This window comes from Musca autumnalis, unplaced genomic scaffold (genome assembly GCF_047663935.1).
Source record: "Musca autumnalis isolate F117 unplaced genomic scaffold, ASM4766393v1 scaffold_2, whole genome shotgun sequence".
In the NCBI taxonomy this organism is placed as follows: domain Eukaryota; kingdom Metazoa; phylum Arthropoda; class Insecta; order Diptera; family Muscidae; genus Musca; species Musca autumnalis.
Window position 1 is genome coordinate 210594339 of NW_027411755.1, and position 27100 is coordinate 210621438.

Sequence of the window (27100 nt, forward strand, 5' to 3'; positions counted from 1 at the left end):
GGGAGCAACCGATTTGGTCCAAACTTTGTGTCTCCTAATATTTTGTCCATATTCGAAAATGGTCCATATCGGTCTCCCCCTTAGGGTACCTTCCACACAAAGATCAACTATTTGTTTAAGTGCTCGAAGTGTTCGAAGATTTTTTGGATGGTACTCGTTGTGGTTCTGTTTATAGCAATATAATGTTCGTCGTGGCCAAGTGCATGCTTCCTGACATAGTGGTCGAAACGCTCTAAGTTATACTGTGTCCAACTGAAATGACCAGTGGACGCGATATATATCGAAAAGGAATGATTCCAAAATAAGATGCACTTCCAAAATGGTCTATGTTGATCAATTCTTTCATGTACCTCCTTCCAACGCAACAGTTTTCAGCATTAATCCTAATCCACATTTTTTTCGGCAAGACGTAATGTCTAAAAAGTACCAACAAATTCTGTAATCCTGCTTAATACATAATATTTGGGGAAAAGGATTTGGGTTTATAGCCGGTATTCGATTTGTCCGTAGATGAAAGCTTCAATAGCCATAGGCTGAGGCCATATCTTTGTCGGCCAACCTGACTGATACTTTTTTACTTGTCAATTACCGAAATTATAAGCATTTTAATTTTATCGATTTTTGTCGGTAACTCGAAAAATGAGTTCCAGAATTCGAAGATGGGCTATATCGGTCCAAGTTTTGGTATAGCCCCCATATAACGGTACCTCCCGATTTACGGTATTTTGAGAATTTTAGCCACAATTTGTAACCGAACAATCTGCAATTTGGCATTTGAGGTTCTGAGTGGTCATGAAACATCTCCACGAAACATCGTGAATATAGGTCCATGTTTTGATATAGCCCCCATATATCGGTACCTCCCTATTTTCGGTATTTTGAGAATTTTAGCTACAGTTTTTAACCGAAATAGCTGTAATTTGACATTTGAGGTTTTCAGTGGTCATGAAACATCTCCACCAAACATCGTCAACATAGGTCCATGTTTTGGTATGGCCCCCTTATAACCATAACTCCCGATTTTCGGTATTTTGAGAATTTTAGCTACAATTTTTAACCGAACTAGCTGTAATTTTTCATTTGAGGTTCTCAGTAGTCATGAAACATCTCCTCCAAACATCGTCAACATAGGTCCATGTTTTGGTATAGCCCCCATATATCGGTACCTCCCGATTTTCGCTATTTTGAGAATTTTAGCTACAGTTTTTAACCGAAATAGCTGTAATTTGACATTTGAATTTCACAGTGGTCATAAAACATATCCAAGGAAACATCGTCAACATAGGTCCATAAGAATCGAACCCGGACATTCAGCGTGCAAGGTGGTTGCACATAGCTAAATCCTACAGGTTATGGTGTAGGGTATCACATGGTCGGCCCCGTCCGACTGTATCCTTTGCTTACTTGTTTTATGTTGATATACCCCAGAATCAGATTCTATCGCCGCTACTTTTCGTGACTGTTTAAATTCGTGTGTTTATAGGCTGTCACTGCCTCGGATAGTGTCCAAAGCGGACATGTTAACAGCCAGTCAGTCGAATAACCCACAAAATGGGATTTGTAATTATAATTATATTATAATTGTTACTATAATAATTATTTAAATAGATCAAAATAAATAACCCACAAAAAATCTAATTGGTAATTGGGCAAAATTTAACGAATATAACAACCTGAACCCCACGTTGGGCGCCAAATATTACTTATCGACATATGTATGTTCATTACATACAATCACATTTCCCCTATTTTGACTTACTTTTATGTATAAATATCCCAGTTTAGATCCTATTACCGCTATTTTCCGTGACTGTTTAAATTCGTGTGTTTATAGGCTATCAATGCCTCGGATAGTGCCCAAAGGGGACATGTTATTCGCTGTCAGTCGAATAACCCACACAAAAAAGATGAAAAATAACCCACAAAAAATTAATTAGTAATTGGGAAAAATTAAACGAAAATAGCAAACTGGACCCACGTTGGGCGCCAATTTTTATTTAATTTTATGTGAAAATACTACAAGCCTTAGATCCTAATACCCCTATTTATCGGCTAGTGTCCACAGCGGACATATTAATTAAAAACTCAATTAGTAATTGGGAAAATTTTAAGGAAAATATCAACCTGGACCCCACCTTGGGCGCCAAATATTGCCTATCGACATATCGTCATTACATACAATCATATTTCTCCTAATTTGGTTTTATGTTGGGATACACCATTCCCAGGTCCTATTACCGCTATTTTTGCAATTTTTTTTTTCAATTATTTTGTATATACCGCGTGTAGGGGGGAGTTCATCTCATGGATGTAGAATTTTTATCTAAAAGATTTTGGACTCTCCCAACTTCTCTCTCAGTATCTTAAAACTCTCACACATAATAACATAAAATGAGAGAATGCCTAGTGCGCAATTCCCCCCATTTTGCTCCTATTTACTCATCATAACGTACTAAACCTGTTTTAGATGAAAGATAATCACAACACTTGGCCACCATTTCAGAGAGTGAGAAATCTTTTGGGTGCTCCGAGAGAGAGAGAGAAAGTGTTAGTATAACGCCGACACTGCGGTTAATGGAGAGAGTATGAGATTTTGTTGGCCGTATGGAAGAGGAAATCTTTATCATTGACTACGACGGCGACGAAAACAACATTGGCGTTGTCGTTATTGTTGTTGTTATGTGCTTGCTTGGGTTTTTTCGGTTTGTGTGCCATTCGGTGGTGTGGAGTATTTTTCAAATCGGCCTGTTGCATTTAGTACCTGATGTGTTGTACGTGTATAATGACGTAGTAGCGCATCGATGTTATTTTGTCGTCGTTTAGCCGTTTTATTCTTTATACTGTTTTTAACGTAACGTTGTCGTATGTTGGTCGTTTTACAACAAAAAAGTATACCTTTTTTAGTGTTTTTTGTTTAATAATAATAAAAAATTATAAACAAGCGGAAAATAAAGCAAATCAATATCTCAGCAGAAAAAATTGCTAAAAGTATGGAAAACCACAAAAAATGAAAAGTGTAACTGTAACAAAAAAAGTAAATAAATAACAATAAAATGTGATAAAGAAAGAAAAAAAAAACATGATATGAAAAATACAAATCACAGCCGGTTTAAATATTTTATTTTTACAACAAAATAAATACAACAACAGAAACAACAAAATGATATAATAATAAGAATAATTAGCTCCATTAGCTATTCCTAAAACGTTTTAGTTTTATTTAACCAAATGTATCTATCAGTTTATAAGATACATGTGTTGTTTTTTTATTAAAGCCTTTACTAGTGGAAAAATAACAGAGAAAACACAAAACAAAAATGGAAGATAATGAAAAGCAAAAACAAAAAAAAAGAACAACACGGAATAATAACAAAATAGTTGAACAAAATTAAAACAAAATAAAAAAGAATAATAATATCAAATATTGTGCTGCTGCTTCTTTCTCCCTCTTCTTCTTCCCGTGGAAAATAAATGTTGTGTGTGTGTGTCATCAATAAATAGTTTCATTTCTCCATAATAATTGTTGTTATTGGAAATTTAGCCGAAAATAAAAAAATAGTTCCAAAATTATTTATATGTGAACATATTACAATCTCATGCCTACATACAAACATACAGACATAATGCCATGCGTAGATAATGGCCCGACAATGGTCTGTCTGAGCGTGTGTCGTCGTTGTTATAGCTAAAAATATCGAAAATATTTTTTCCAAGACGTTTATAAACACCGCCGCCACCACCAAAAATAAAAACAACAACAAAATTGTATTGAGAGTTACAAAAACAACAACCATAACATGAAAATAACCCCAACAACCGCCAGAAATCAATGCTCATTATCAACACCAACCATACTACACATCGATTTGCCCGGTCTGCCTGCCGCCCCGCCATCGTCGCCGACACCATCATATTCCACAGGCATTGAATTTGTTTTTATCAATGGAATTCCGTTCCGTTTTTTTGTGTTTCTGTGAATATTTTCTTTTTCTATTTATTTGGAAAATTTCTTCGGGGAAAAATTGGATTTATTATATTGGATATCCGTGATTGGAGAAATGAGGATTAATTTTTGAAGTGGAAACAATTGGAAAATTTTAGCATTTACATTTTGACGACTATAATTCTGGTATCTGCAGGGTTATCCTCAGCACGAGTGGATTAGTCTCGAAGATAATGTTTAGAAGGAGAATCAGTGGTGGATAAAATGAGTTTTAATTCATTCATTATGAGTATATGGAAGATAAAAGAGCTTATTTGGATTTCAAAATCTCAAATCAATGTATTTTATCACATCGATTCGAACATACTTGAAGGGCCCACAACCTTATTTTGATTTTTATTTGACATTAAATTTTCCCACGTAGGTATTGTTCGCAACATTTTCAGAGTATTTGGCTGCGTATGCTTCCACAGGTTCGACACATTTATGAAAAAGAAAGCAAGTTCTACTTCTGGCTTCATTAGTCCCGCTCCACACTAGAGTGATTTTCATTAAAAAATCATGAAATTAGGCGTTCTTAGTTCGAATTCCTCACTACGCCAATTTCTTGATTTTATTTCGATCTAGAAACGCATAATTTTATGAATTTTATCAATAAAATCTCTCTATTATGGGCCGGGACTTACTAACCCCCAGATTCACTAAGAGGATTCGAAACCAAATTTCTTTCTTAATACGCCCAAACTTCTCTTCTTTGGAAAATAATTATTTCAAATTTGTTTTCAATGAAACCAAAATTTTTTCCCAATAACAGGAGTTTGATAGTACTTCGAACGAATTTTTTTTTTTCGAATCGTCTTAGAGAAACATGCCATAAATTTCTAACAATGGATATAGAAATATAGGGAAATGGGTCTCGCTTTGGATCTTAGATTTCAAAAAAAAATATTAACCGATTGTTAAGTATGGGAGCATGATTAATATCCTTAGAGAATACCAAATATACATAGAATTTTCGCAATTTTGATTGCATAATGTGGCTGAGATTTTAATGTTTTTATACCCTTAGCCTTTGGCTAACGAGGGTATACATTTTGGCTCGAACAAAATTGCGCCTGATCGAAATAACGGGTTTTTGGGCGAAATTCGTTTCAGACAATTTGGAGTCAATTTAGAAATGTCCGTCCGCCCGTCTGCCTGTCTGGCTGGTGCGCACGATAACTCTCGAACTTTGTAATATTTTGCCCAAACTTATTTTAAGTTCGAAGATGGGCCATATCGGTCGAAGTCTTCAGGAACATCCCCCACAAAAGCTCAACATTTTCTGAAAAATGGTGTACTGGCTGGTGCGCACAATAACTCTCGAAATTCGTAATATTTTGACCAAACTTAGTTTAAGTTCAAAGATGGGCCATATCGGTCCACTCCTTCAGGTACACCCCCCTCAAAAGTTCTGTAAAATGGTGTGAACGATAACTCTCGAAGGGAATAATCGATATGGTCCAAACTTGGCACATCACGTTATTCCTTCCAGATATTGATCGGGTTTGAATGTGGACTATATCGGTCCACTCCTTCGGGTACCTCCAACACAAAATTTGAAAAAATTGACGTTTAAGAGTTCTTCTCGAATCGTTTTGAAAGATTTATCAGCCGGTTGTGCTTGCAGACCCCTTTACAACGGTACAAGTGTAATCGGGCGCAAGTTCATACTTCCTGAGAGGATGGCCTAAAGGCTTCAAGAAACCCGGACAGCAACAACTAAAATGGAAAATCCGCAAAATAGCTCTTGTAGGGAGTTTCTGATTGGTCCAATCTTTTCACATGGTATTACTTCATCCATTCATGTATCAGGTTGGAATATGTACTATTTCGGTCCCGTCCTTAGGGTACCTCAAACACAAAATTTGAATATAAAAAGTTTTTTGCTGAAGAAGATATTGAAAAATAACTTTGGTTGAGAATATCCACAAACAAGAAACAAGGGAACTGATGAGATCCAGTGGCGTAGATCGAAACTAGTCTTCCCTGCCTTATCCCTTGCCGAACAATGCCACACTTTTTCCACTAATAAATTAGTTGTTTTAAAATAATAAAACAACAACAATGGGATTAAGCCAGACTATTTTGAAAAAAATAAAAAATAAATCTTCTAAAAAAATTTTGGCAGATTTCATGTAAAAAATCATGAAAAATGCATACCGAATGAAACGTTCAAGTTATCAATTTGAGAGATTCATTCAATGAAACCTATGAACTAGTTCAATTGATACCAATCAGTAGTGGGATTCTCTAACGCGTTTTTTGGTTATCGACGAATGTCGTTAAAATTAAAATGTGTATAATTTCGGTAATTAACGATATTATTCGGTAAGTTATATATATATAATATAATTGTTCCACAAACATCCCAGATGGGACAAGGGAGACTTCTCTCATATCAATGAGTGCACGCCGATTCGTATTGGCTCAATGATATGGGACCTACTTTTTATTGCCGAGTCCGAACGGCGTGTCTTACGACACCACTTGTAGAGAAGTTTTTCATGGCTTAAATACTCAGGAAATGTCGCCAGCATTACTGAGGGGGAATTTTGCCACCGTTGAAAATTTGATGTTGCTTGGCCTGGGATTCGAACCTCAGACCTTCTGAGTGCAAGGCGGACGTGCTAACCATTGCACGGTAAGTAAGCCACCAATAAAAAGTACTCGCAAACTTCTACCGATAGCAAAAGTGATGTCAACTTTTATTTGACCGATTTTTGTCGGTAACCAAAAAATGCCCTAGAGAATCCCACTACAGATCAGATCTTTTGAATTAGTTTTGGTGCACCATAGCTAACTTTAAATAAAAATAAATTATTGCGGATTCTGAAACTACATTGTTCATAGATGAGAAAAATAAATAAACGCCTCAAAAAAATGGTTGCAAAAATTGACGTAAAACTCGGATATTTTGGCAAATTTTTGTGTTTTTTTTGCATTTTGTTATAGTATTGTCTGTTATCGCTAGACATCGGATTTGTGCATATTTTTGAAATTTCAAGCAATTGAAGCTACATTATTATATAGAATTATATCGTTCCAATGACAGAAATTCGATGTCATATTAAAAATAATCAATAATACATACATACAAAGCTCCGGCTTCTATTGTTTAATAAACGAATTATTTGCATTATAATTTTCAAAAATATGCAAAAATCCGATGTATAGTTAACTCTCATTCCATGCATATAAAGCTTCATTTGTCCTATGCATTTCCATGCATTTTGCCTAAAACCCAAACAATTCAAAATTAAATCAACTTTTTTGTAATTTTCGACTTTTGATGAATTTGCATTCATATAAAGTCAGGGATTTATTAGGAACATATGAGTATCTTCTCAATTAAAAACCAAGGGATTGTCATGTAATAACCTATATCAGCCTTCAAAACTTTCAGCACTTTTAAAAGAACACCCGATTGCAGGAAAACTATACGTTTTAGAGAAAAAAGGTATTTTTATTAAAAAATGCTTAAAAGGTCTCAAAAATGTCATTTTCCTATAAATATTAAGTTTTCTCACAACAACAAAAAATTGGCGCTAAGTGGGTTAAATAAATCGAGGTTAAAGGTAACATATTTTTTAGGTTTTCATGATTTTTTTCGAAAATGGCAAGTTGTATCGTAATGGTACTAGAGAAAATATTGTAGCTGTGAAAATTCTCTGCAAGACTGACGTTTATAATTTTTTACTAGGGTTTACCATTTTTGAGATATAGAAGTTCAGATTTTGCATGACATACTTTGTTGCAATCGATTTCAGTAACTTTGTAACACTGACGTCATCATTTATTATGCTAAAGACTTTCCATCAACCCCCAATTTACACATCAATTAAAAACATCCTCCAACATTCAATAACTGAAGCAAAATTATTTGATTATCGTTTCTAACCCCCAAAACTTTGCAGAAATGGGCATCATCGTGACATTAATGCAAAATGCTTATGTTCATTCTACCCCGATATCTTTATCATCCCCCTTATGGTAGTTAAGATATTCCATATTTTTTCCAGATATTGCATACATAACCATTGACAATGTTCCCAACTTCTACTCTCTTTAAATTGCACAAGTACTGAAATCTAACCCTGATGCTTTCCTTATTCATCCCCAAAATTAGTTAAGCTAATAACTGATTTAAGTTGGCAATATTTCATTTTAGCATGAACAAAAGCGATTATTACTCTGCCAGCTTTTTAAACTCATTGAAACTTTCTTTGATATTCCTTTAAATATTATATGTATGCCTGCGTCATCATGGGTCTCAGTCTACCCCCGTTAACTGTCATTGATCGATATATTAAATTGCTTATCTTTTTCCAAAAAATTTCCGGATCGGGAGCCCTTTAATAATTAAAAACTGTGACAATTTTAGAAATCTCTTAAAGAAATCTTAAATTAATATCGGACCTCCTTTTTATCCTTAAATTAATATCGGACCTCCTTTTTATCCCCTAAAGCAGCACCTGTCCATAAGTTGTACATGTCTGAAAATACTCAGGAAATTTAAGCCAAAATTAATATTATTACGGAAAAAGTCTTACCACGTTAGGTTTTTTTTTTTGTCGTCATATTTCATTTCGAGTCCAGACATTCAGCATGCATCGATGACGATGGAATCTAACAAATCCGCATAACGACTATACATTTTTTTCTTTTGAAATTTTGCCTGTTAGGGCGAAGATCATTTTTTATTGATTTTTTTTTATTAATCTTCTCGTTTAGAGTTAAGCTTGATGATCGACATTTTTTGCAAGCGAAAGCGGTTTCGCTGTTAGTTGGGCAGCTCTTCAGACATATCGACTGTGGAATGGCTTCTCTGTCCTAGAACTTTTGGTTTTTCAAATGCAAATGTGTTTTTATACACTAACTTTTTTTCTTAAAGCTCAATTACCCTAACGTTCTAAAAGATATTGATGGCAGTCAGTGACCCATCTATAATATTCCTCAGCAAATCAGATTAATACCCCTGATGTTCCTTCAACAAGTTTAGGGTTATATCACTGATGGTCTTTTAACAATAAAATAATGTGCATGTATACACAAGACCCAAGGTATAATTCTAACATTGCCCAACAGAGAAGGTTCTGACCAAGACATGAAAAAATCAATCTGCGGAATGAGGCTTTTAGGCAGTTATCAGTTACTAGATGAACTAAATGTACATACTCCCACAAAATCTCATACAATGGATAATACAAAATTTCACAACAATATAGAAAAAAATTTCTTTATTCCGCCCAAAAGTATGCCCAACAATTTATTTTTACCATATAACTAGTCCAATAATAATATTCATTTTGAAGTATAGATGACATTGCTGCAACTGGTACAATTTAAATGACATTTCGTAATATCTGTATCCTTCCAAGCCTTTACTCATCTCCTCTTGCGAATTTTTAAGATCTCAGTCGGCCGTTTGGCCATAGGCGTTCATGCTGAATTAGTCATTGAGTCAGTCACTCATGTCCCAACTCATTTACATATGTATGTATTTTTAAGGATTAGGCAATAAGTGACTGTTTTAGTGCCTGAAATAGGCCAGTCAAAATGAGGATCATAGACATCAGCGGCTAACTTATCACATTTATTCAAGACTGCCACTGAATTTCAGGTGACGATATACATATAAATTACTAAGAAATGTTTTTCAGTGTCAAAAGGAAACTCTTTCGTGAAAAATAAACGTTTCCGTACCGAAATCATTAAAGAATAATATATTATATGTGAAATATAGATGTGAAAATTCGTGACTTTTATTATAAATGATTTTGTCTAATTTCATTAAAAAATAAAGAAAGTATTAACAAAGGCATTTTATTAGGGTACACAATAAAATGCGTAGCAGAAAATACTTTAAACATTAAGCTTTATCGCTCATTCTTATGATTTGGACTAGCCAATGCAATCGTTGCATCTCGATACGTTTATACTGAAGTCGTTGTATAGCAGATACAGCTCGTGGTTCATACGACGTCGCTATTCACGCAGATCGGTCCATAGATCTTTCGAAGAATTTTTCTCTCAAACACGCCAAGCACTGCCTTGTCTGCTTGCGCAAATACCCAGGCTTCGGAACCATACATCAGCCCAGAGAGTATCAGTGTTTTGTAAAGCGTTGTTTTGTTTGACGTGATGTGGCTTTATTCCTAAATTGCTTACTCAGTCCGAAGGAGCATCTGTTGGCCAACACTATTCTTCTTCGTATTTCACAACTGATGTTGTTGGTTGTGTTTACGGTGGTGTCGAGGTAGACTAAGTTCTTTACTACCTCAAAATTATAGGAACCAACCTGAAGATTTGACCCGATCTCTATGGACGCATTGCGCGTCAACACCATCAACTTGGTCTTCTTGCCGTTTACCGTCAGACTCACTTTTGAAGATTCCCTTTCGACTTTTTCAAAGGTATCAGTTACTACCGTTACCGATCGACCCATGATGTCAATGTCATCGGCATAAGCAAGTAACATATGGCTGTTTGTATAAATTGTGCCACTTCTTTTGACCTTCGCATCTCCTATAACTTTTTCCAGCAGAATGTTGAAAAGGTCACACGAGATGCCGTCACCTTGTCTGAAACCTCTTTTGGTACTAAACTCTTCGGATAGGTTCTTTTCTGTTTTGACTGAGGACCGTGTATCAGTTAATGTCATTCTACAAAGCCGAATGAGCTTTGCAGGGATACCAAATACCTTTGAACATAGGGGGCTGTCAAAGGCTGCTTTGTAATCGACAAAAAGGTGGTAAGTGTCGACCTGCATCTCTTGGGTCTTCTCCAGGATTTATCGCAGGGTAAATATCTGGTCAATGGTGGATTTGCCAGGTCTAAAGCCGCATTACAGCATACAGTCTTATCTCCCTTCTTGTGGACAGGGCATAGGATGCTTAGGTTCCCATCGTCGAGTACGCGTTCTTCCTGCCAGATGGTGTTAACTAGCTGATGCATACACCTTATCAGCGTGTCGCATCCGGTTTTGAACAGCTCGGCTGGTAAGCCGTCGGCTCCTGCAGCCATATTATTCTTTAGCCATTTTATTGCTGGCTTTACCTCATCTTGGCTGGGCGGTATACATTCAATACCATCTTCTGGTATTGGATCTGTGGTATCTTCGTCGTCTTCGATACTATCGGATATCTATAGTTTGTATAAGTTACCAAATTACTTTGCTGGTCCCCTACGTCACCCCCGTTCTACAAACTATTTTTATAAATTAGCCGATTACAAGCTGATCAATCAGATGTTCTATGGAATGAGATAAATCATCCACTATTCTCTAGAATGAGCTGAACCATCAGCTATTCTATGGAATGAGCTGAACCACCAGCTATTCTATGGAATGAGCTGAAACATCAGCTATTCTATAGAAGTTTATCAATCAGCTATTCCATTGAATGAGTTAATGAATGGAATAATCTATTAAAAGACCTGATCAATCAGCTATAGAATGAGCTGAACCATCAGCTATGTTTTAGAATGAGCTGAACCTTCAGCTATTCTCTAGAATGAGCTGAACCATCAGACATTCTATGGAATGAGCTTGACCATCAGCTATGTTTTAGAATGAGCTGAACCTTCAGCTATTCTCTAGAATGAGCTGATCCATCAGCTATTCCATAGAGTGAGTCAATCAATAGAATAATCTATTGAATGACCTGATCAATAACCTATTCTATTAAGTGAACTCATTAATCAATCATGGAATAAGTTGAACCATCAGCTATTCTGAGGAATGAGCTGAACCATCAGCTATTCTATAGAATAAGCTGATCCATCAGCTATTCCTTAGAACGAGTTAATCAATGGAATAAACTATTGAATGGTCTAATTTATCAGTTATTTTATTAAATGAACTCATTAATCAGCTATTATATGGAATGAGCTGAACCGTCAGCTATTCTATAAAATGAGCTGAACCATCAGCTATTCTATTGAATGAGCCGAAACATGAACTATTCTAAAGAGTGAGCTGAACCTTCAGCTATTTTACAGAATGAGCTGAACTATCAGCTAGTTTATAGAATTAGCTGAACCATCAGCTATTCTATGGTTGCTCCAAAAATATATATTTTTACATATTCACAATACTCAATATTTTCTCTCAGAATAAGCTTGTTTTAACAATATCCCTTCTCTGTGTACGGTTGAAACTACGGGGTGTACACTTTTCCAGCGTTATAGGGAGACATAAGTGGATGCATGTGTGTAAGAGGAGTGCTAAACTTACGGCAAAAATAAATAAAAATTAACTTAAAAATCCACGAACAAATTTTCAACGGGAAGAAGAATCGAGCATCTTCATGATTTTATACTAAATATTCACCACACAATCTGCCAAATTATTTATTTGGTGACAAAATTGAATCATTGGTTTTTTTTAATAACCTTTAATGCCATTTTTAAAGTGTTTAAAAACAAATAATAAATTAAAAAAAAAAATAAATAAAAAAATGCCGACAAAATATGCATTTCGTGACAAAAATTAATTTCAACTCAAAAATATCTGGTATTTTTCTAGGCAAAATTTTAAAAATAAATAAAGTGAAAAAAAATTAAAATAAATTACAAAATCCCGCCACAAAAGAAGAACCAAGAAATCAAAACGAAAAGTACATATAAACAAAAACAAACCACAGAAAAAAGAAGAAAAAACAAAACAGAAAATATCTATGTGAATATTTTACAAAGTGTTTGCATACAAATAATCTGCTAACAACACACAACAACAACTAGCAAAGAAACCACAAAAACGTTCTAAGCCCTTTGGAACAACAAATACCCACGCTGCCCTCTGCGTCCATCCATCTACCAACTAAACCAGGAAACCTAACATCATCTTGCAGCATTGACAACAAATCACACGAAGCGTAAATGTTAACGTAATACCTGGCAAAACGAGCAAAGTAAAAAAACAAAAAACCTAAGCGTTTGTCCAAAGCAACGCGTTTAACCTAGCGGTGGGGTGTTGGCAAGCTATTTCTTTAAGCTTTAAACACCAGCAAAGCAAAAACGGTGAACGCATTCAGCCAACCACAGCTATGGTTCTCCCCCCAGTGGATTAAATTTCACCTGATTTTTTTTCCTTTGCGTTTTGTTTTGTTTTGCCTTTTTGTTGTGTTCGTCACAACACCAGGTAAACCCTTTTAAGTTGCAACGACTGCGCGCGCATCGTGTTTATTGTCTCCCCTCGATCCCGGGGGAATTACAAAAGACAGGCTGAGGAACGTCGTCATCGTCGTACATATCGCCACCTTTCGTCTATAATTATACTCAACGTGATCACGAGCTCACACCAAGCAACATATAGACCTGGTTCTTTAACAGCACCAGCAAAAACAACAACAACAAAAGTAAATTCTAAAAACGAAAGAAGAGGAAGCATAACAACAATCACATCACTTCCATCTTTTGTTTTTGCCACAAAGAAGAAAAACAACAACAGAAACCTGAATAAAAAGCTGTGAACTTAAAATTTCAGCATAAATCTTCCAGCAGCAACAACAACAAAAGAAAAGAAGGGAACACAACAAAGATCCCATAAACTAAAGGTTTATGCAACTAACGAGCAACAACAACATCTCTAGTTATAACAACAAAAACCTTGCAGTTTTTTTTTTCTTGCCAGCCAGTCAGCCTGCCACAAGGATTGTATATTAATATCTACCCTTGTGCAGAACTGTTAACCCAAAGACAAGCCAGCAACAACAATAGCAAGAAAAACATAAAACATTGACGCCAAGAAGGCCATAACTTCTCCACTACCAACAAAGCGTTGTGTGTTGTCCGGTCAATCTACAACACCGAGAAGCTGTGGTGGCTATTGGGCCTGGTCACAAACCATTGTTACTGCAGCTAGCCGCCCAGCATTATCATTATCTTCATCGTCGTCTTCGTCATCATCTTCGTTGCAGCAGAGGGAACCAAAAATTCAATGTTTACAACCCAGTAAGCGTAAAGAAAACAAAAATCCGGTTTTCCATTACCTCAACCTTCCATCGATCGTACTTGAAGGCCCTGTGTCTGTGTGCAGCTTAAATCGACGTCACATTCACATTTCTCAAACGAAGCAACGGCAGATCGTGCAACAATTCGTTTGCTGCTAACCCAAAGGCTGAATCTTGTCCTCAACTCATTGTTATGATCATGTGGCTCATGTGGCCCACAAGAATATAAGAACAAAACAAAGAAAAGAAAAACAAAAAAGAATAACAAAAGGAAAGGAATCAACAAAAATCCCTGCCTTTCTTCTTTGTAATTATTGTCAGCCAACCAACCAACCATCCAGCCATCGAGCCTGTTGGCCAAAAACCCAACACAACTGATTGTTGCCCGATTGTATTGTTGGTATTCTTTTGGATCCAGACTAACTAACCACCATTCGCATCCTCGAGTCCAGCAAAGAGTCGTCATCTCTTCTTCATCATCATCATCACTGCTGTCGCTGTCGCCGCTGCCAACGTTGTCTAAACCAAACAACAACGTCGTTGGACATATTCCTTTGGACGACTTATTCTCCTCATCTTGAATTCAACGCGTTTCGTTTCATACGTCGTTCATCGCTTGCTTTTGCATTTTAGTTATTGTTGTTGTATTACGAGTTGAAAACTCGTAGACATGGCGCCGAAATCCAGAAAGAAGAAGGCTCACGGTAAATATAATTATTTTTTTCTTTTCATTTTTTTGTTGTTTAGTTTTATTTCTCTCTACCCTTGTTTCATGTTATTATTCTAAATATGTTGTTGGTTTGAAATGTTTTTTTTTTCCTTTCCCTCTTGAGAAAATATTCAATAATCATAAATAGCAAATACTTTGAATATTTTAAATCGCCACGAAATCATTAACAGAAAACAATAATGTGGACTTGGAAACGGGACATGAGTATGGGGAGAGAGAGATAGCTTAAAAGTCCCAGCAATTACCTAAAAACTTCTCAAACTTTTCCACTTTCAGTGTAGATCGTGGATATCTTATCCACCATGGTGGATAATTTATGCACGGTCGTAAAAACTTATGCACAATCGTGGATATGTTATCCATTGTCGTGGATATTTTATCCACAGTCGTGTATATGTTATCCACAGTCGTGGATATGTTATCCACAGTCGTGGATATGTTATCCACAGTCGTGGATATTTTATCCACAGTCGTGGATATGTTATCCACAGTCGTGGATATGTTATCCACAGTCGTGGATATGTTATCCACAATCGTGGATTTGTTATCCACAGTCGTGGATATGTTATCCACAATCGTGGATATGTTATCCACAGTCGTGGATATGTTATCCACAGTCGTGGATATGTTATCCACAGTCGTGGATATGTTATCCACAGTCGTGGATATGTTATCCACAGTCGTGGATATGTTATCCACAGTCGTGGATATGTTATCAACATTTGTGGATATGTTATCCACAGTCGTGGATATGTTATCCACAGTTGCGGATAATTTATCTACAGTTGTAGATATGTTATCCACAGTCGTTGATACGTTATCCACAGTGGAGGATATGTTATCCACAGTGGTGGATATGTTATACACAGTTGTGGACATGTTATCCACAGTCGTGGATATGTTATCCACAATCGTGGATATGTTATCCACAGTCGTGGATATCTTATTCACAGTCTAGGATAATTTTTCTGCAGACGTGGATACCTTATCCACGTTTCTGGATATATTATCCGCAGTCGTGGATATTCTGTCCATAGTCGAGGATATTTCGTTGACAATTGCTGATAATTTATCTACAGTTGTAGATATGTTATCCACAATCGTGGATTTGTTATCCACAGTCGTGGATATGTTATCCACAATCGTGGATATGTTATCCACAGTCGTGGATATGTTATCCACAGTCGTGGATATGTTATCCACAGTCGTGGATATGTTATCCACAGTCGTGGATATGTTATCCACAGTCGTGGATATGTTATCAACATTTGTGTACATGTTATCCACAGTTGTGGATATGTTATCCACAGTCGTGGATATGTTATCCACAGTTGCGGATAATTTATCTACAGTTGTAGATATGTTATCCACAGTCGTTGATACGTTATCCACAGTGGAGGATATGTTATCCACAGTGGTGGATATGTTATACACAGTTGTGGACATGTTATCCACAGTCGTGGATATGTTATCCACAATCGTGGATATGTTATCCACAATCGTGGATATGTTATCCACAGTCGTGGATATCTTATTCACAGTCTAGGATAATTTTTCTGCAGACGTGGATACCTTATCCACGTTTCTGGATATATTATCCGCAGTCGTGGATATTCTGTCCATAGTCGAGGATATTTCGTTGACAATTGCTGATAATTTATCTACAGTTGTAGATATGTTATCCACAATCGTGGATTTGTTATCCACAGTCGTGGATATGTTATCCACAATCGTGGATATGTTATCCACAGTCGTGGATATGTTATCCACAGTCGTGGATATGTTATCCACAGTCGCGGATATGTTATCCACAGTCGTGGATATGTTATCCACAGTCGTGGATATGTTATCAACATTTGTGTACATGTTATCCACAGTTGTGGATATGTTATCCACAGTCGTGGATATGTTATCCACAGTCGTGGATATGTTATCCACAGTCGTGGATATGTTATCCACAGTCGTGGATATGTTATCCACAGTCGTGGATATGTTATCCACAGTCGTGGATATGTTATCCACAATGGTGTATACGTTATCCACAGTTGTGGATATGTTAGCCACAGTCGTGAATATTTTATTCACAGTCGTGGATATGTTATCCACAGTCGTGGATATATTATCCACAGTCGTGGATATATTATCCACAGTCGTGGATATTTTATCCACAGTCGTGGATATATTATCCACAGTCGTGGACATCTTATCCACAGTCGTGGATATGTTATCCACAGACGTGGACATGTTATCCACAGTCGTGGATATGTTAACCACAGTCGTGGATATGTTATCCAAAGTCGTGGATATGTTATTACACAGTCGTGGGTATGTTATTACACAGTCGTGGGTATGTTAGCCGCAGTCGTGGATATGTTATCCACAGTCTTGGATATGTTATCCACAGTCGTGGATATGTTATCCACAGTCGTGGATATGTTATCCACAGTCGTGAATATGTTATCCACAATCGGGGATATGTTATCAACAGTCGTGGATCTTTTATCCACAGTCGTTGATATGTTATCCACAGTCGTGGATATTTCATCCACAGTCGTGGATATGTTATCCACAGTCGTGGATATGTTATCCACAGTCGTGGATATTTTATCCACAGTCGTGGACATTTTATCCACAGTTGCGGATAGTTTATCCACAGTCGTGGATATTTTATCCACATTTATGGATAGTTTATCCACAGTCGTCGATAGTTTATCCACAGTCGTGGATATTTTATCCACAGTCGTGAATATTTTATCCACATTTTGTATATTTTATCCACAGTCGTGAATATTTTATCCACATTTTGTATATTTTATCCACAGTTGTGGATAATTTATCCACAGTCGTGGATAGTTTATCCACAGTCGTGGATAGAGTATCCACAGTCGTGGATAGAGTATCCACAGTCGTGGATAGTTTATCCACAGTCGTGGATAGAGTATCCACAGTCGTGGATAGAGTATCCACAGTCGTGGATAGAGTATCCACAGTCGTGGATAGAGTATCCACAGTCGTGGACAATTTATCCAAATTTGTGTATAATTTATCCATAGTTTTGGATAAGGTATGAAAATTTATTCACGAATGTGGATATTTACCGCGGTTGAAAATCCTTCATCCGTGGTTGTGGATACCTTATCCACAGTCGTGAATAATTATCCACAGTTATTAATACTTTTTGCACAGTTTTTGATAATTTACCCACAATTGCGGATAATTTATGCACAGTTCTTGATATTTTGTCAACATTCGGGGAATAATTTTTCCACAGCTATAAATCCTTTATCCACAGTTGTGCATACTTTTTTCATAGTGTTCGATATTTATCCACACTTGTGGATAATTTATCCACACTTGTGGATAATTTATCCACACTTGTGGATAATTTATCCACAGTTGTGGATAAGTTATTCACAGTCTTAGCAAAGCATTTTCGCAATCAACAAAAATTTCGTATTTTATTCCCTACTGTTATGACGATTTTGTTCTCTAAAGTCCTTTCCATTCCTCAACTTTTCCAACTACCACCCTTGAATTGTGTTTAATACAACAACACTGATAAATAACAACAACATCAGTTGAAATAGTATGTAGAATTTGTAACATGAGTTGCATACAAATCACCAAATGCGGAATAAGCTACAAAAATGACATCAAGGAAATTCATAGCCTTAGCACATAGTTAAAGGCGGAGATCTACTGGCGGATGAAAGGTTCATTTCTTGGAAATGAAGATTTATTTATACATATTTCCTTAAATAACAAGGAAAAGGAAATCATCGTATATGTCAAGATAGCGACGGAAAACTGAAGTCTGTACTAAGCCGCAAATTCGGCTGATTAAATGCTTCGTTCAAAATTATATCAAAAATATATTTTTAATTAAGATTGAAATCTTCTTTTCACGCCTCGCATCTCTCTGATCAATGAAATGAAATAAAGAACATCTTAGCTTCCCGATAAATATTTTGAAAGGGTATTAAAAGCGCAAAGAAGGTGTTTGAAATTCGATCCAATGCAAAACCAATTGCATACAAAATTTGTGTTTTAGTTAGAAGGAATTCCCAACAAAACAGCAACAACAAAATTTTCGTTAAACTTTTCCAATACCCATCAGGGTGTGCAATTCAAATGATCAGCATAAGGAATAATATTCAAATTGTATTCCCGCTTTTTGTTGCCGCTTCCATTTAAACAAATTGTGGTTGCATTTCAAATGCATTCCTGTTTCTGATGGTTTCTGCGGAACGTCTGTGTTTTTTAACGAAATATGCCAATGGAGAGTGGCACTAGTTTGGCAATAATGAGGACTGTCAGTAATGGTTAGAGAATATAGTTCTACCTTAAAGATTCTGTAAAATATGAGGATGCAATTTTGATTGTTTTTAATTGGTTTCAGATTTCATTATGGAATTTAAATCGAGGGTCTTCTATGCTAAGGAGAATTTTAAAAAGTCAGGAAGCTTTTAAAAAGTCTTCTACGAATAAAACTACTTTTGAAATATCTCCTATTGGATGAAAACATTTTGAAAAATCTTCTGTGGGAAGAATACTTATTAAAGATCTGCAATTGCAAGAAGATCTTGTGACCTAAAGAAGACCTAAAGGTTCTCTATGGGATGAGTATCTCCAAAAGGAACAGACTCTTCTAAAGGTCTTCTATTGGAACAGACTTTCCTTAAGTTATTTTGTTAGAATAGAATATTTTAAGGAACTCCTATTGGTAGAGGATATTCTAAAATCTTCTACTGGAGGATGATGCATCTATCATTAGGTAGACCTCACGCTGTTGAGTAAGCGGCTCCCAAGAAACCGGGAATATGGAACTTTTTTTATTTTTTCCGCCATTCCTCAAGGACCAACCATACTATTAATATCCATTGACAAATAATTCAACACAAATTAAGTTCCAAGTCAGGCATTTAATTTTCAATAAAATAAATCACTTTTAAGCTTAATTTAATGATTCAGACTTGAACCTCCCTCTCCAAAAAATAAAAAGTATAAATCACTTTGATTTCAATCAGAATATTTTCTTAGAAAACAAATTAAGTTTGCATTTAAACAATTTGGAGCAGTTGTTTGGAAACGAAAAAACAAAAATCTCCTCCATAGCCAAATGGAGATTACGCAATTTGTTAAAGCTCCCCAACTACCAACTTTGGCCTGGCCCTCCATATTTTCGAAATTTACTCTGACATATGTAGCTCAAACACCTTTTGATCTGTATTTCCTGAAGTTGAAAAACATAGGAACAACAAAAACAACAAGAGGTTGAACAAAAAATGAACTCTGAAAACATAAGTGAGACGAACCAACCCAGATGATATCCAGCTGTGAGGCGTTTAAAAAGACCGTAGAGAAAAAGTCGTGACTCTCAAGGTGGAGGTGTAGTGTTTTGGCTGGCTGTTTTTTTAAGTATTTTTTGTTCGTTTTTTTGCACTTTTTCTGTGTGTGTGGATATCACCAAAAACCAGTTTTTTTGTATTTCCAATACCACCAATGAGTGTTTCTAATTTGAAATATTGGCCCAATAAAAAAGAACTAAGGCAATCACACATACGGCTCAGCTAGCCACTCAGTCAATACCCAAAAACAAATCTACAAAGGTAACATTTTTTTGGTAAAGGTGTTTAGATTATTTTTTTTCCTTTGTTTCAATTCCATGGCATGGATAATTCCTTGGGTTATGAAGTGGAAAATGTGTTGTTGTGAATATTTGATAGGTTATTTATTCGTTTTTTTTTTTTTTTTTTTTGAAATTGTCTTAGCCCCCCTTCCAACACTTGGCACATATCAAAACATCAAAAGGACTGCCTGTGGCGAATTATTTCGAATATTATTAATGCACACACCTTAGCTGTTGTTGTTTCGGTTTTTTATTATTTAAAATCAAATAAAAATTTTGGATTAAAAAAACACTTTTAGTCTTTTATGGTCCATTGTTTGGTTTCGGTTTTTTATTTGGTTAAGAAAATAACGAAACTTAATTTGAAGATAAATCGAAAAAAATCATTAGTAAAATATTCTTTAAAAATCTGCGTTTTTGGGCTGAATAGACGCTCAAAAATCTTTTTTAAAAATCTACGTTCTCTATAAAAAAAATTACGTTTTTGGTAGGAATAGACGCTCAAAAATATTTTTTAAAAATTCAAATAAAGGTCCCTCAAAAACATTTTTTAAAAATTCAAATAAAGGTCCCTCAAAAACATTTTTTTAAATCCACGTCTCTCAAAAATATTTTTTAAGAAATCCACGTCCCTCAAAAATATTTTCTAAATAATCCACGTCGCTCAAAAATGTTTTTTATAAAATCCAGGTCGCCCAAAAATATTTTTTTATAAAATCCACGTCGCTCAAAAATATTTTTTATAAAATCCACGTCGCAAAAAAATGTATTTTTTTAAATCAACGTCGCTCAAAAATATTTTTTTATAAAATCCGGGTCGCTCAAAAATATTTTTTATAAAATCCACGTTGCTCAAAAATATCTTTTTTAAAATCCACATACCTCAAAAATATTTTTTACAAAAAATGCAAGTTCGACAAAAAATTTGTTTAAACAAATCCACGTCCCACAACAATTTTTTAAAGATTTCACTTCCATCAATAGTAGTATTTAAAAAAATTATCACGCCCATCAAAAAATATTGTTTAAAAAAATGCACGTTCCTCCAAAAATATGTTTTTTTTTTTTAAAAAATCCCCGTCTCAAAAATATTTTTAAAAAATCCATGTCCCACTAAAATATTTTTAAAAACATCCACGTCCCTCAAATTTTTTTTTTTAATCCAATTCCCTCAAAAAATTTTTTTTTAATCCAATTCTATAAAAAATCCACGTCTCTCAAAAAAAATTTTAAAAATCCCCGTCTCTCAAAAATATTTTTTAAAAATCCAAACAAAGGTCCCCCAAAAACATTTTTTTAAAAAAATCCACGTCTCTCAAAAATATTTTTTAAAAAAACTCGACTCTCAAAAATATTTTTTTAAAAAATCAGAGCCCCTCAAATATATTTTTTAAAAAATCCGCATCCTTCGAAACTTTTTTAAAAAAAATCCACGTCTCTCAACATATTTTTTACAAAAATTCACGTCGCTCAAAACTATTTTTGTTATAAAATCCAGTTCGCCCAAAAATATTTTTTAAAAAATCCATGTCCTTCTAAAATATTTTTTTAAAAAAATCCACGTCGCTCAAAAATATTTTTTAAATCCACGTCACTCAAAAATATTTTTTTATAAAATCCACGTGGCTCAAAAATATTTTTTTTATAAAATCCACGTGGCTCAAAAATATTTTTTTTATAAAATCCAAGTCGCACAAAAATATTTTTGTATAAAATCCAAGTCGCACAAAAATATTTTTTTATAAAATCCAAGTCGCACAAAAATATTTTTTATAAAATCCAAGTCGCTCAAAAATATTTTTTTTTAAATCATCGTCGCTCAAAAATATTTTTTAAAAAATCCACGTCCTTCAAAATTTTTTTTTTAAAAAATCCACGTCCTTCAAAATTTTTTTTTTAAAAAATCCACGTCCTTCAAAAATATTTTTTAAAAAATCCACCTCCTTCGAAAATATTTTTTTAAAAAATCCACGTCCTTCAAAAATATTTTTTAAAAAATCCACGTCCTTCAAAAATATTTTTTAAAAAATCCACGTCCTTCAAAAATATTTTGTAAAAAATCCATGTCCTTCAAAAACATTTTTTAAAAAATCCATGTCCTTCAAAAATATTTTTTTAAAAAATCCATGTCCTTCAAAAATATTTTTGAAAAAATCCACGTCCTTCAAAAATATTTTTAAAAAAAATCCACGTCCTTCAAAAACAGTTTTTAAAAAATCCACGTCCTTCAAGAATATTTTATAAAAAATCCAAGTCCTTCAAAAATATTTTTTAAAAAATCCCCGTCCTTCAAAAATATTTTTTAAAAAATCCACGTCCTTCAAAAATATTTTTTAAAAAATCCATGTCCTTCAAAAACATTTTTTAAAAAATCCACTTCCTTCAAAAATATTTTTGAAAAAATCCAAGTCCTTCAAAAATATTTTTTAAAAAATCCACGTCCTTCAAAAATATTTTTTAAAAAATCCACGTCCTTCAAAAATATTTTTTAAAAAATCCACGTCCCACACAATATTCTTTAAAAAATCAACGTTTTAGGGCCGAATAGAGGCTCAAGAATATTCTTTAAAAAATCAACGTTTTAGGGCCGAATTAAGGCTCAATAATATTCTTTAAAAAATCCACATTTTAGGACCGATTAGAGGCTCAAACATATTATTTAAAAATCCACGTTTTATTCCGAATAGAGGCTCAAAAATGTTCTTTCAAAAATCCACGTTTTATGGCCGAATAGATGCTCAAAAATATTCTTTAAAAAATTCAAGTTTTAGGGCCGAATAGAGGCTCAAAAATATTCTTTAAAAAATCAAGTTTTAGGGCCGAATGGAGGCTCAAAGTTATTTTAAAAAAATCCAAGTTTAAAGGCCGTATAGAGACTCAAAAATATTCTTAAGAAATTCCACGTTTTAGGTCCGAATAGAGGCTCAAAAATATTCTTTAAAAAATTCAAGTTTTAGGGCCGAATGGAGGGTCAAAATTATTTCAAAAAAATCCAAGTTTAAAGGCCGTATAGAGACTCAAAAATATTCTTTAAAAATTCCACGTTTTAGGTCCGAATAGAGGCTCAAAAATATTTTTTAAAAATTCCACGTTTTAGGTCCGAATAGAGGCTCAAAAATATTCTTTAAAAAAATCCACGTTTTAGGGCCGAATAGAGGCTCAAAAATATTCTTTAAAAAAATCCACGTTTTAGGGCCGAATATAGGCTCAAAAATATACTTTAACAAAATCCACGTTTTAGGGCCGAATAGAGGCTCAAAAATATTCTTTAAAAAATCCACGTTTTAGGGCCGAAAAGAGGCTCAAAAATATTCTTTAAAAAATCCACGTTTTAGGGCCGAATAGAGGCTCAAAAATATTCTTTAAAAAATCCACGTTTTAGGGCCGAATAGAGGCTCAAAAATATTCTTTAAAAAATCCACGTTTTAGGGCTGAATAGAGGCTCAAGAATATTCTTTAAAAAATCCTCGTTTTAGGCCCGAATATAGGCTCAAAAATATTCTTTAAAAATTCCACGTTTTAGGGCCAAATAGAGGCTCAAGAATATTCTTTAAAAAATCCACGTTTTATGGCCGAATAGAGACTCAAAAATATTCATAAAAAATCCACGTTTTAGGGCCGAATAGAGGCTCAAGAATATTCTTTAAAAAATCCACATTTTAGGGCCGAATAGAGGCTCAAGAATATTCTTTAAAAAATCCACGTTTTAGGGCCGAATAGAGACTCAAAACTATTCATTAAAAAATCCACGTTTTAGGGCCGAATAGAGGCTCAAGAATATTCTTTAAGAACTCCACGTTTTAGGGCCGAATAGAGGCTCAAAAATATTCTTTAAAAAATTCAAGTTTTAGGGCCGAATGGAGGCTCAAAATTATTTCAAAAAAATCCAAGTTTGAAGGCCGTATAGAGAATCAAAAATATTCTTTAGAAATTCCACGTTTTAGGTCCGAATGGAGGCTCAAAATAATTTTTTAAAAAAATCCACGTTTTAGGGCCGAATTGAGGCTCAAAATTATTTTTTAAAAAATCCCCGTTTTAGGGCCGTATAGAGGCTCAAAAATATTCTTTAAGAATTCCACGTTTTAGGGCCGGATAGAGTCTCAAAAATATTCTTTAAAAAATCCACGTTTTAGGGCCGAAAAGAGAATAGTCGCTCAAAATTATTCTTTAAAAAATCAACCTTTATTGGATCTGATGGATGAAAAAATTGTTTTAAAAAATCCACCTTTATTGGGTCTGACTATGAATAAAAAAAAATGTTTTAAAAATCCACGTTTTCTGGTCTGATGATGGATAAAAAAGTAGTCTTTAAAAATCCACGAGTATTAGATTGGGTCTGATAGTAAATGAAAAAATATTTTTTTAAATCCGCATTTATTGGTCTGAGGGTGAATGAATAATTATTCTTAAAAAAATGAATCGTCATTCCAATATGTCACTCAAAGCACCATCACTATTGGCAATACCAAGAAAAAATTTGCTTATCTTCCCGAATATCCTTATCTAGCTGGGTAGCTAGCTGACTTTCCCTTGACATGATGACAGATTTATGTGCGGTACTGAAATGCTTATCAAATTCTCTAAATCTTCTTTGAGTACTCCTGTAAAAAAAACAATGACTACTATTTCAGAATTTCAATAAGGCACAAGTAATGAAATTTGCTTGAATCTCTCCACAACTGTCCTGAAGGTTTCTTCGCATAGATTCCCATAATGATTAACAATGTAACACCTGAATTTAAAATAAGAACAAAAAACCCCTGATTATCTATTTTAACAAGTTTCAACGAAATAAAAGAAGAACTCATGCAGACAATTAAGAACCCAATAACAATCCAAGGAAAGCATAACATATTCAAGACCTTTGACGGAATGGTCAAATTCACTACCTGGTTGATAGACGTCATCACGGACAGACATAGAAAAACACACAAATGGCCGGGAGGGTATTGCGTATGACGAGGCCAAAAACTATAGAAAATTCCAATGACATTATGTGACATGAAATTTTAGAAAGAACACATTGTCAAAGAAAATAAATGCCGCCTGGAACACAGTAGGGAAAACAAAAATGATTAACAAAAAAGTCATAGAAATTGTTTCAAGCATATGTCCAGCATAGAGAGAAACAGAATTGTTGGGAAATCTTGTAAGAGAATTGATGTTCCGTAAAAAATCCTCAAGGATTTTGTTTTCTCCTTTGTTTTGAAAGCATCTTAAACATCCTTTGTGGATAATCTCTTAGCCATTGCAAAATATATTTAACTTATTATCTTTAGGGAGAGAAGAAGAAGCCCTTCCACATTTTGTCAAATTATTGATTTACAGCCCTCCACATCCAACCAAAGTGAAAAAAACATTCCATGAAATATTAATATTTTATTTAAATTTATTACATTTCAACATAACTTCGGATGGCAGGCTGACTGGTTGGTTGGCTGGCTGGCTGGCAAGCAGGGCAGATTGAACGTAAACGAAGAAGTGCTGGTATGGCAATAACAACCGACATCGACATTTTAAAAGGTTCATTTATCAAGATCAAAGAAATGTGTTTGTTGTGTTTTTATTTCTGGTCTTCGTATTTTTCTTCTGTTTTGTTTTTTTGCTATCTGATTATCTTTTGAGATAAAATGAAGCACAGAATATGAATTGTGAACGAAAGCAGCACCACAAATGGAATAAATAAATACAAGGCAAACACTAAGAGAGAAAAACTTTAGCATGCGGACAACATCCAAACATGTGGAGATTTGAAAATTAATGATGAAAACGTGTCTAAAACGTTACAACTGAATAGCAAAAATACACGCATTTCGCTTTTTTGCCTCTGTATAGCTTCTTGACCGGGCAATTTAGCACAGTCAACAAGCATTTACTCCAGTGAACTGTTACTTTGCTTTACTTACTGCGGGATGTTAATGATGAGCATGCTCATCATCTTCATCGCATTGAATATTCTTTATAACTTTGTTTTCCTAACATTAGCTATACATATTTATCTTCGAATTGCCATGAACTTTGGCTTGATTTAATTCGTATTATATTTTAAACGGGACACAGTGGTTCATTTTTTCAGACATTCAAATGTTTCAATCTATTAAAAAATTTCAAACACCAATAAACAAAGCATGAAAATGAAAAAAAAATCAAAAAAAATGCTGTAAAAAATTTATTATTTGTTTTTTTTAAATTAAATTGTACTTAAAAATTTAAAAAAATGTTCTATGGTTTTTCAAGAAACTCATATTTTAGGAGCGATAAGACGCTCAAAAATATTCTTTAAAAAATCCACGTTTTAGGGCCGAATCGATTCACAAAAATATTCTTTAAAAAATCCACGTTTTAGGGCCGAATCGATTCACAAAAATATTCTTTAAAAAATCCACGTTTTAGGGCCGAATCGATTCACAAAAATATTCTTTAAAAAATCCACGTTTTAGGGCCGAATCGATTCACAAAAATATTCTTTAAAAAATCCACGTTTTAGGGCCGAATCGATTCACAAAAATATTCTTTAAAAAATCCACGTTTTAGGGCCGAAAAGATTCACGAAAATATTCTTTAAAAAATCCACGTTTTAGGGCCGAATAGACATTCAAAAATATTCTTTAAAAAATCCACGTTTTAGGGCCGAATAGACATTCTAAAATATTCTTTAAAAAATCCACGTTTTATGGCCGAATAGCTGCTCAAAAATATTCTTTAAAAATCCACGTTTTATGGCCGAATAGCTGCTCAAAAATATTCTTTAAAAAAATCCCCGTTTTATTGTCGAATAGATGCTCAAAAATATTCTTTAAAAAATC

At 34.4% G+C, this 27100-nt stretch overlaps 2 protein-coding genes across 9 annotated transcripts in view; one reads left to right on the forward strand and one right to left on the reverse strand.

Moving 5' to 3' along the window:
• Window positions 1-27100, forward strand: part of tkv (serine/threonine receptor kinase thickveins) — a 723071-nt gene that overhangs the window by 575267 nt on the left and 120704 nt on the right. For 2 of the 8 annotated variants that reach the window (XM_073970748.1, XM_073970752.1), the window contains exons 1-2: window positions 2603-2988; window positions 12510-14639. The exons of 1 other annotated variant lie outside the window; for it this stretch is intronic. In XM_073970748.1, coding sequence (XP_073826849.1) covers window positions 14606-14639 — 34 coding nt within the window. In that variant the 5' untranslated portion in view covers window positions 2603-2988; window positions 12510-14605. Of the gene's footprint in view, window positions 1-2602; window positions 3035-12509; window positions 14640-27100 lie in introns of those variants that run through there. 5 more of the 8 variants (XM_073970749.1, XM_073970753.1, XM_073970750.1 and 2 more) reach the window with 3 other exon arrangements.
• On the reverse strand, window positions 15620-16217 carry LOC141395165 (uncharacterized). The gene has a single exon (XM_073970668.1). It carries the CDS (start codon window positions 16109-16111, stop codon window positions 15620-15622), a length of 492 nt encoding a protein of 163 aa, XP_073826769.1. The 5' UTR covers window positions 16112-16217.

Coding starts and splice junctions, on each gene's coding strand:
- LOC141395165 (XM_073970668.1), bottom strand. CDS start 16,111: ATGTCCACAACTGTGTATAACATATCCACCACTGTGGATAACATATCC.